Source organism: Elephas maximus, chromosome 2 (genome assembly GCF_024166365.1).
Source record: "Elephas maximus indicus isolate mEleMax1 chromosome 2, mEleMax1 primary haplotype, whole genome shotgun sequence".
NCBI classification, from domain to species: domain Eukaryota; kingdom Metazoa; phylum Chordata; class Mammalia; order Proboscidea; family Elephantidae; genus Elephas; species Elephas maximus.
In genome coordinates this window covers 174,196,829-174,208,490 of record NC_064820.1, presented here as the reverse complement: position 1 = coordinate 174,208,490, position 11,662 = coordinate 174,196,829, and the positions used below count along the sequence as shown (strand labels likewise).

Below are 11,662 nucleotides of genomic sequence, written 5' to 3'. Positions count from 1 at the left end.
TTGGTCTGAGTTTTGCCTGATCTCCTTCCTGATCTCTTGGAGAGCTCTATATATCAGTCTTTTGAATTCTTTATTGGGTAGTTCCATTACCTTATATTCCTTCAGAAGGTTTTCTTTTTCTGATTATTTTGGTTGCTTGCTGGAGCCATCTTGTCCTGCTTCTTTATGTTATTTGATATTTACTGTTGTCTCTGAGGCATCAGTAAGTTATTATACTTATTTTTCATTGTATTTTTGTTTTGTTTTGTTTTGATATGGCCAAGTATGCTGGACATTGTGCTATTTTGGCTGTAGGTGTCGTTGAAGCTCTCATGTCCTGTCTCCAGGTGGTCAGAGCAGCTAATAGGTGTATGAACCCTGAACTCTGTTCTTGCAGACATGTATTTGTTCAGGCTGCAAGTGTCTGGGTCATCTGTCATCGAGTGTGTGGTGTGCAGACTCTCACCTACAGTCCTAGCCAGGCAAGGCTATGTGGTGTTTGGAGTAGGCACAGGTTTCTGGTTGCGGGGGGGGGGGGGGGGGGTGATGTGTGGAGCAAGGCAGGGGGCTGTTGGCTGTCCCCTGGGTGCCTGGAGATACAGTGTGTCCCTGTCCATTGGAGCATATAGTGTGGTGGGGTAGTGCAGCCATCCTTGGGCACCCAATGCCATTGGCTGGAAAGGTTGTGAGGCACTACTAATTCTCAGGCCTCTGTCGTGGGTATCTAGATGGAGTGGGTTGTGCCACCAGGCCTCAGGCCCCCAGTGTGCATGGGTGAGGCCCCTTCATAGGAGGTGGGGTGGTATAGAATGTCACAAATCTGCAGCTCCCCCTTCGCTGCTGCAGGTGAAAATGGGCTTCAGGTGGGTGCCCTGCCTGTTTTATGCTAATGATGGGGTGTGGTGTTGAATTGGCTCACAAGGCATTTGGGTGGGGGTGAAGGGCGCTGCAAGTCTGTGAACCCCCTACGCCAGTGGCTGGGCGAAGGGGCAGGGCCTCCAGAACTTCCATGAGTTCCAGGCTTAGGGGGTGTGGTGTTGTTGAATGCCTCAGGACTGGTGTTGGAGTGGGGTGAGGGGTGGGTTTGGGTAGGGAGTGCTTCTCAGCTGTGGCTCTCTAGTACGGGGAGGGGTTATGTTGCCAGCACACACGGTGGGTTGGGAGATTGCATTTAACTTTCACAGGTCTGGTGTCACTCCTGTTTAGTTCTGGAGGTGTGTGCAGATTTGCTGCTGCTTGGCTGCACCAGATGAGGTGGGTTTCAGCTTGGCATATTGCTGCTTGCCTCAGCTTGTGTGCACCGTGCAGATTCAGTGGGCAGGACACTGGTGATCTCGCAATCTGTAGTTCCCCATTTCTGCTGTTTTTGAATTGTCTCTCCTTCTACCTCTCACTCAGTCCAATTCTTCAGTTTTGTCTTTGATGATGAGGGTTCCTAGATTGTCATATATATTCAATTCACTTGTTTTTTCAGGTCTTTGTTGTAAGAGTGATGACAAGAAGCATCTCACTATTTTGCCATCTTGGCCTTGCCTCCATAGGGTTCTCCATGGCTGATTTTTCAGAAGTAGATCATCAGGCTTTTCTTCTGAGGTACCTCTGGGTAGACTCAAACCAACAACCTTTCTGTTAGCAGCTGGCACATTAACCATCTGTACCACCTGAGGATTCCAGCATAAGAGCAAGTCCTTGATGTTGCTGTTGTTATTTGCCATCCAATTGGCTCCAATTCATGCTGGCTTTGTGTATAACAGAACAAAATGTTGCCTGGTCTTGAGCCATCTTCATGATACTCAGTACATGTGACGTCCATTATTGTGGCTATTGTGTCAATCTATCTCATTGAGGGTTTCCTTCCTTTTTGCTGACCATCTACTTTACCAAACACGATGTCTGTTTCTAAAACTTGGTCTTTCCTGATGCCCTTGATATGATATCAAAACCAAACCCGTTGCTGACAAGTTGATTCTGACTCTTAGTGACCCTATAAATAGTGATTATCACCACTATTAGGCCATGACGGTCTTTATCCATTTGTTCATTTAACAAGTTATTTATTGAATGTCTATCATATGCCAGGTTCAATTCTTGACATTAGAGATTCAACAATGAGCTAAACACAAACACTTCTGCATTCAAGGAGTTTATAGTCAAGTGGGGGTGGCAGCAGAATTATCATACAAAGAAGTACATAATTACAAATTTTGGAAAGTGCTTTAAAAGAAGTTGGGGAAGTATATAAACTGGATTTGACATGATTTGCAGAGTTAGGAAAGGGTGTCGAGCTGCAGTTTTAAAAACAGCAGTACTGAAGTGGACACAAAGGGAGAACAGCATTCTGGGCATGTTCCAAAGTCCCTGCGGTAGGAGAGGAAATGATGAGAGGCCTGTGTGGCTGAAACCAACAGAGCCATGGGCAGAGTGGTTGAGGAGGAGTAGTAGGCAGGGCACAGGCCACTTGGGACTTTATAAGCTTTGCTAAGGATTTTAGACCTTTATCATGTGGCCAGTGGGAAGCCATGGGAAGATTTAGGAGAGCAGGTGTGACACCACTCGATTTGTATTTTTGAAACATCACTGGCAGCTAGAATGTAGGAGGACAATGTTAAAAAGGAGACTATTTATAGGGCTACAGAAGTATCCAGGTGAAAGATAATGGAGGCTTGGAAAAGGGTGGTGGCGGTAAAGACCCAAATAAGGAATGAATTTGGGATGTATTCTGGATGTAGGACCTACGGGATCTGGTGATTAACTGAATGTTTAATTAGCACAGTAATGGCACAAGGTCAACCACTCTTCCCATCAAGATCAACTAATGGCTTTATTAAGAAGTTTAAGAAAGTTCCCCGTCTTCATTGGCAAAGACCCAAAAGCCGCGGTGGTGTGCACTACAAATAGCGCATTCTCGCCGGGCAGAGCGCATGCACAACGTCTAGTTCCCAGAGTAATGGACTGCGCAACTTTATCCCCCAGGAGGGCAGTGGTGTGGAATCATAGCGTTTCCTGGGCAACGTCATTGTCCAGCGCTGCGGGCGGGGGAGGGGTAACTAAAGACAACTGCCTAAGAGAACTCCGGAAGGGAGGAACTGTCACAGGCGAAAATGGGCAACACGTGCTCCGTCCCTGGCCACCGTGGGTGATTCAAGGCCCAGCGCGTGTCTACAGCCCACGGCGGGTGGGAGGGGGGCAGAGAGCGCGCCTGTGATTGGAGGGCTGGGGATACCAGGACGCTTGTGATTGGGTGCGGTCAAGAACGAGGGCAGCATTTTGAACCGCGTAGGGTTCTGGGTAGCAAAAGCCTTGGAAGTGTCTTAACCGAAAGGGGGAGGGGGAAGGTAGCCAACAAACGGCTGAGCTCACAATCCCGGCAGGGAGCAGGCTGGGCGTCCCCCTCCCCCCATGGAGAGAGCCAAGCCAGAGCCACCGCCTCAGCCACGCCAACTGCCGCGGGCGACCCCGCCGCGCCCGTTGCGCCCCGCTCCGCCCCCGCTGCCGGTCGAGGGTACCTCCTTTCGTACAGCGGCCATCGAGGCCCCTTCGTCGCCGCCGGCCTCGAGCGCCGCTGCCATTGCCACTGTGGCCTCGTCGTGCCGGGAGGCCCCGGCGTCGGGCGTACAACCTGCGGCACATCGCCTGCTGGAGGTGAAGCCGGAGCAGGTGCTGCTGCTGCCTCAGACTCGGGACGAAGCCACCGCTTCGCCTGCGCAGGCGCGATTGCTGCAGCTGAGGCCCGAGCTTCTGCTGCTGCAGCAGCCGCCAGCGTCCGAGAGCGCCCCCTGCAGGCCCGAAATGCACCCGGTGCAGCCCCGAGCGGTGCACGTCAAGGCCGAGAAGCAGGAGCCCGGATCCGGCTTGGAACCGTCGTTGGGGCCTCGGAGGGTCGTCGAGGTGGGACCCAGGCCTTCCAGAGTGGCCAAATTGGAAGGCCCCGGGTCGGTTGTCGACAGCCACCGAGGGGACGAGAAGAAGGGCAAGTCGGAGGCGGAGGAGGTCATGAGGGACGCGGGGAAAGGCGGTGAAGGCAAAAGTCTGGCGACCGTCAGAGAAGGAGTCATCAAAACCGAGGAGAGACTCCGCGAGGGCTGCAGGCTCGGCTCAGAGCCCGCGTCCAATGGCTTGATCCATGGCAGCAAGGAGGTCATCCTGGCCCAGCCGGCCGGTGGTTTTGGGTCGCACCAGCAAGACCTTAGGCTCCCTTTGACTCTCCACACCGTCCTTCCTGGGGCCCGGATCCAGTTTCAGGGACCTCCACCTTCAGAACTGATACGATTGACCAAGGTCCCCCTGACACCAGTGCCTATTAAAATGCAGTCCTTACTGGAGCCTTCTGTAAAAATTGAAACCAAAGATGTCCCACTCACCGTGCTTCCCTCAGATGCAGGTATTAGACGGCAGGGGAATCTGGTTTTCAAAACTTCGTCTGTGTTGCCCCGTAGTTGACATGTCAGCAGTTCAGAAGTCTAAACTAGAAAAATAAAATCATGAAATTGAGTCTTTTCAGGGCAAAGGCTGCACAGGTATCACTTCTGATTGAACTGTACATAAAACACAATAACAAGTTCACGATTCCCAAACAATAAAAAGATATATATATATATATTTAAGGCCCCGGAAACATATTGAAGTCATAAACTAATAGGTTATTGTCAAGCAAACTAGTGAATTAAAGTCAGCCAGAGGCAGGGTGCCTGTTTCAATATGAGATTTAGACCTAACTAATGTTTTTTTTTAATGTTTATGTACAAAAATAGAAATATTCTTTTTTAAACACAAAACCCTAGATATATGCTACAAATAATCTACATTAAGAATACTGTCTTAGAGTAGCTTAATACTTGTATCAAGAGACAGGAACGTTTATACCAATTACAGCGGTTATTTATCTTCTTTAAAACGAACAGTAAACATTTTTCTAAAAGGAAATAGCATGTGATTAAATTTAACACTTTACTATTTATTCTTTTAAAAGCCAGAGTTAGAGATACATTGAAAATGAAAATACTATAGAATAAGCTAGAAAATTTTGTTTTCAAAGAAGTGACTATAGTGATAGCAATGACTACAAATAGATGGCAAATTCTTATTTTATGATTTAGTTCAGGTAGAACACAGTGCCAATGAAGGTCTTGGAAAGTCATATTAACCTTCAGTTTATATTTCATTAACTACTGTATTCATCGTTTTTGTTCATATTTTCTTTTAAGATTCTTCCCACTCCCTTGCTTTTGTCTTTGGTAGTTTTTAAACTTCATTTTCTAAGGAAAAGGGAATGCTTTCTTCGTATAACTTATTTCATCTTTTGCATATTTTTAAAAATTTTATATATCCAGTAACTCTAAACTACAGTAAGTTTATAGACAGGTTTTTTTTTTTTTTTATGAACTACATATTGGATGTGAATTTAGCTAACTTCCTTATTGTAATTTCAGCTGGCCCTGTGACTATCAAGTCACTTTTATTATTTTTGTCTTACTTTTCTCCCAGCACGAGAGACTAGTCATGACAATTTACTTTAACAGGAGCCTCACCTTTATACTGAAATACAACTAAGAGAGTATAATATTACAAATATTTTTGCTTGAATGGACACCTCCATGGCATGGAAATGAGTTCCTTTAGGCATTTAGGGAGCCCCTACCTAATGCTTAGGAGCCCTGGTGTTGAAGTGGTTAAGTGCTTGGCTGCTAACTGAAAGGTCGGTGGTTTGAACTCACCAACCTCTCCTCAGGAGAAAGATGTGGCAGTCTGCTTCCGTAAAGATTTACAGCCTTGGAAACCCTATGGAACAGTTCTACTCTGACCTATAGGGTCGCTATGAGTCGGAATTGACCCAGCAGCAACGGGCTTAGTTTGATTTACCTAATTCTAGGACCATAGTCATGGGGTTGTTTTTTTTTTTAGTCATGGATAAGGAACCTTGGTGGCGGAGTGGTTAAGAGCTACAGCTACTAACCAAAAGGTTGGCAGTTTGAATCCACCAGCCGTTCCTTGGGAACCCTGTGGGGCAGTTCTCCTCTACCCTGTAGGGTTGCTACGAGTCGAAATTGACTTGAAGGCAATGGGTTTAGTCATGGATAAGTTGTAGTTCCTGCCAGCTAGTGATAGAATATTTTTAAAGGGAAATAAAGAATATGTTAATTATTTTTAGAGGTATTAATAAAACTCAAAGAAGTAATAAGCCAGTAGTTTACTGTGTCTCCAACTAGCATATTATTGTCCTTGAAGAAGAGTCATTCTAAGCAACAGTTCAGAATGCTGAGTTCAGGGGTTATGAGGAATTCTGGAAAACTGGCAATTCTCTGGCTATATTGAAGTGTATGTTTTCTCCAGATACTTTAAAATAAACATAGATGGAGGTGCACTTCACTTTAAAATTGTGTGTGTGTGTGTGTGTGTGTGTGGCACATTAATTTAGTCTTAATTTTTGTCACGTAGGAATACCAGATACTCCCTTCAGTAAGGACAGAAATGGTCACGTGAAGCGACCCATGAATGCATTTATGGTTTGGGCAAGGATCCACCGGCCAGCACTAGCCAAAGCTAACCCAGCAGCCAACAATGCAGAAATCAGTGTCCAGCTTGGGTTAGAGTGGAACAAACTTAGTGAAGAACAAAAGAAGCCCTATTATGATGAAGCACAAAAGATTAAAGAAAAGCACAGAGAGGAATTTCCTGGTAATCAAATGAAATGAACAAAATCTTTTTCTGATTATTTTAATTTATTTAGGTAAAGATTAGGCTAGGTTGTGATTGAAAAGCAAAAATGGATTTTTTTTTCCTACTCTGATATGTGCAATAAATATTATAGTAATGACTGAATTGGTGCTGGGTATCAGTTTCCTTCAACTGAACCAAGCAGTGGGCTACGTGGTCTCATATTTATTAACTAATACAAACCAGTGGACATACAGTCTTACTGTGGTTTTGATTAAATATATACAGATATAAACGTAATGAAGATAGATAAAGCTTCAGAGTTCTTGCTCAGCTCTACTTTGAGTCGTTTTCACTTTCAGAGAATTATAGGAACATATCAGGATCTTGGAAACCCTGGTGGTGTAGTGGTTAAGTGCTATGGCTGCTAGCCTAAAGGTCAGCAGTTCAAATCCGCCAGGCATTCCTTGGAACCTCTATGGGGCAGTTCTAGTCCGTCCTATAGGGTCGCTATGAGTCGGAATCAACTAGACGGCAACGGGTTTGGTTTGGTATATCAGGATCTTACAAATTTTTATTTGGATGGCTGAGGAAAGTTGAAATTTATTTCTATGCCATAATTTTGCAAACATAGTAGAAAATGAGATGTTAAAATCAATGCAATGGGAAAATATGCAGTGAACACTTAAAGATATTAAGAATGCAGTGCTTAGCATCATGCAATATTTTAATGTTATATGGTTATCCGAACATAGTCCTGTCTTCTGATTCATGTATTTATCCCCATCATAATGTAATTTTGAATGAGTCTGACTCCTACCCACCAATGAGGCCGTTGAGGTTCAGCTTAGGGAAACGCACAGTGTATGGCCAACATGACTGTGCATGGTGGGAAAAGAATAATTTTTTTTTTCTGAAATACGTGCAGAGAGGTGCTGGGGCAAGATCAGAGGCAGTGACTACAGGGAACCAGTGACTCTTCTGGTTATACAGTGGCTTCAACTTCCATAACCCTATTCTTCTGACCTTGAAAGGAAATTGGGTTACTTGTGAACTTGAAAACTGCCAACTCTAAAAAAAAAGACTTCTTGAGCCAGGCATAAAAGTAGTGGTGACTGGTCATTAGTGACCATTACATTGTAAGATACAGACAGTTACCTTATAGAAAGCGAAGAAACAGAGGATGAGTAGTGTCTTACGGGGCATTGTTTTATAGGTGGAGTAAAGGCTTTTAGATTCAATGGCTTTAATGTTGATTTTACTGCAGATTCAATCTGTGTCTTTGAATATAAGAAATTTGACCTTGCTTTTCTTTTAAATTATGGATTACAACATTGACCACTAGTTCAGAGCTATATGGATATGGATGTTAAAATGCACAGTGAAGGAGTCATTTACAGAAATATTATGATAGAGCTGGAAAATATACCTTAGACAATAACTTTTTTTTAAAACTTTGAAGTGCTTCGGATTTTAATGTGAAAAAATTATTTGAAGGAGTCTACACATTTTAATTAAAAACAGTTTATCTTCTTCTATATAGGTTGGGTTTATCAGCCTCGTCCAGGGAAGCGAAAACGCTTCCCTCTAAGTGTTTCCAATGTATTTTCTGGTACCACACAGAGTATCATCTCTACAAATCCCACAACAATTTATCCTTATCGCTCACCTACCTACTCTGTGGTTATTCCCAGCCTACAGAACACCATCACTCATCCAGTTGGTGAGTTGGTTTTATTTTAGATTACTGTTTTTTTAATAGCTGTGTGAAAAATTTACCTCTTAGGCTGAAATTTTGCTTGTGTTAGGTGTAAGAATTTAAAACAACAACATTAATTAAGGAAAAAAATCAAGAATAGAGAAAGTGAGAAAATTAAATCAGAGATGGAAAATTTTCAGTAAACATCAAATCACTTGGTTTGGGAGAGTGGAAAATATTCCATGTATAAAGCCTCAGGCTTTTAAGCAAATCAGGATGAGTCCATTGATTAGGCAGATAATACAGGAAATGACTGAGGTAATTCAATAGGAAATGGGAGTGTCTTCTTACTATCAGCATAAAAGAATGCCTTGCTAATGGGGTCATGAAGCATTGTGTCCTGGAACTTAGTAATGATGACTGATCTGTTAAGACCATTCCCCTGCTGCTCTAGAAAAACAATGGAAGTAATCTATTTTCTTCCAAATATTTGTTTGGTTCATTATATCATCTTTCTCTAAATTGCTTCTCTACTATTAGTTCTTTACAATATTCTTGTCTCTTTTAAGAGCCCCAAATTGAGAACCTAATATCTTAATAACTTGTTATAGTGCTACCCATCATTGGTCTGTTCTTTCTGAACTTAACCATCTCCTGAAAACAAAAAACCCATTGCTGTCAATTCTGACTCACGGTGACCTTATGTGTTACAGAGAACTGCTCCATAGGATTTTCTTGGCTGGAATCTTTACGGAAGCAGATTGCCATGTGTTTCTTCCTTGGCACCGCTGGGTGGGTTCAAACACCAACCTTTAGGTTAGTAGTCAAATGCAAACCATTTGCACAACCAAGGACTTTAACCATCTCTTAAAGCCAAAACCAAACCCAGCACATTGTCGTTGTGAGTTGATTCCAACTTATAGCGACCCTATAGGAGAGAGTAGAAATGTCCCATCGGGTATCCAAGGAGCGGCTGGTGGATTCAAACTGCCCACCTTTCAGTTAGCAGCCAAGCTCTTAACCACTGCACTATCTCTTAGGGAGAGCTTTATATAGTCACTACTTACTACCACCTGACCTTAAACTACTGTCCTTTCCATGTTCCACCTGCTCAGACCTTTCCGATAATAAGGCCATCACTATATGCTGAGAGGTTTAGATATCTTGGAAATTGACTTATTAGACACTTATGCATTTTCAATGCTTTTTTCCATGTGTTAGCAATCAATAACAACAAAGCCACACTCAAGATGCCTAGGTTCAAGAGAAAGATGCAGAAAGCAGACCCTGTAACAGTCTAGTTCTCTCCCAGCACAGTCAGGACTCTCATCCCTCGCTATTTGCTAGTTGTTGTTGTTAGGTGCTGTTGATGCAGTTCTGACTCGTAGCAACCCTGTGCACAATGGAATGAAACACTGCCTGGTCCTGCGCCATCCTTACAATCATTGCTATGCTTGAGCCCATTGCTGAAGTCACTGTGTCAGTCCACCTCGTTGAGGGTCTTCCTCTTCTCTACTGACCCTGTACATTACCAAACATGATGTCCTTCTCCAGGTACTGATCCCTCCTGACAACGTGTCCAAAGTATGTAATATGCAGTTTCGCCATCCTTGCTTCTAAGGAACATTCTGGTTGTACTTCTTCCAAGACACATTTGTTCGTTCTTTTGGCAGCCCATGGTATATTCAATATTCTTCATGAACACCACAATTCAAAGACATCAGTTCTTCTGTCCTCCCTATTCATTGTCCAGCCTTCACCTGCATATGATGCGATTGAAAATACCATGGCTTGGGTCAGGTGCACCTTAGTCTTCAAGGTGACATCTTTGCTTTTCAACACTTTAAAGAGGTCCATTGCAGCAGATTTGTCCATTGCAATGAGTCTTTTGATTTCTTGACTGTTCCTTCCGTGGGTGTTGATTGTGGATCCAAGTAAAATGAAACCCTTGACAACTTCAATCTTTTCTCCATTTATCATGATGTTGCTTATTGGCCCAGTTGTGAGGATATTTGTTTTCTTTATGTTGAGGTGTAATCCATACTGAAGGCTATGGTCTTTGATTTGTCAGTTTGTCGTACTGTTGGGGCTTGCATGTTGCTGTGATGCTGGAAACTATGCCACCAGTATTCAGATGCCAGCAGGGTCACCCATGGAGGACAGGTTTCAGCTGAGCTTCCAGACTAAGGCAGACTAGGAAGAAGGACCTGGCAGTCTACTTCTGAAAAGAATTAGCCAGTGAAAACCTTATGAATAACAGCAGAAGATCAAAGACTATTCGCTAGTATCTCCTCTAATTCCATATTTCAACACAGGCTTAATTTTGTCTTCATTCACTGATTGTTTTCTGCAGTTATTTATGATTTCTGCTTTTATTTTATATGTTTCTTCTCTTTATCCCTTTTTCCAAGACCTGCCTTCCATCTGCTTCTTGCCACCATTAAATGCTGTATATTTTCTCTTCCCAGAATCAGATTTATCAGTGTTTTTATTTGAGGTCACTGACAGTTTTATACAATAATATTAATTTTATGTGATTCTGAGCAAAGATACTGGCAGGGTAGAAACTGGAAGATTTTCTTCTGATGTCAGCGGGGTTCTTGGATCCATGATGTTGTGTTTAAGCATGGCAGACAAAATTATAGGAAGCATTTCAGAGCTATACACAAAAGGAATCAGATCTAAGGCAAGATAATGATCTTTTGTTTATTTGCATGTCTCTTATTTTTGGTGCTATCAAGGTTCTTTCTTGGATCTCAAATGGTAAACAGAGCTCATTATCTTATAAGATTAATTTGGGAATGAGTTTTCCCAGATGTATACCTAATAATTAATGATGAGATTGATCTGCTGCTGTGTTGCCCAGTCATACAACTTTGAACAAACATGGTTTGTTCTCATCAGCTTGGCCCTATATCTCATCCAAATTTGGAAATGCCACTGTATATTCCATATTCTAACTCATTTATAAAACTGTTAAGAACAAATTATAGCACAAAATCTTAAAAATTTATACTTTTCATCTTTTATCATCTGTAGACGTCAATTTTAATACCTTCCCTTTTCTGTTTCAACTAATTTTAAGTTATATTCTAAATATCAACTCATGGTAATTTTGTTTTTCAAACATACTTGCTTTCTTTCCATGGAAGAAAGATACCAAATTAGTGAGATATAATTTTTCTCTTACAGAAACAATTTACTCTCTTTTTTTCTAGCAAGCTTTGTTCACTAATATGATATTGTATATATTTCACCAGCTTTTAAGGTGTAGAAAATAAACTGACCAAGTTATAGTTCCCAAAGTCACCATTTTCAACAGCTGGGTGT

The 11,662-nt window shown here is 42.6% G+C and overlaps 1 protein-coding gene across 2 annotated transcripts in view; it reads left to right on the top strand.

Annotated features, from left to right (window-relative positions):
• Positions 1 to 3,378: 3,378 nt before the first annotated feature.
• SOX30 (SRY-box transcription factor 30) overlaps positions 3,379 to 11,662 on the top strand; it is a 54,101-nt gene continuing 45,817 nt past the window's right edge. For both annotated transcript variants that reach the window (XM_049874217.1, XM_049874218.1), the window contains exons 1-3: positions 3,379 to 4,360; positions 6,415 to 6,654; positions 8,177 to 8,356. In XM_049874217.1, coding sequence (XP_049730174.1) covers positions 3,379 to 4,360; positions 6,415 to 6,654; positions 8,177 to 8,356 — 1,402 coding nt within the window. The remainder of the gene's footprint in view (positions 4,361 to 6,414; positions 6,655 to 8,176; positions 8,357 to 11,662) is intronic.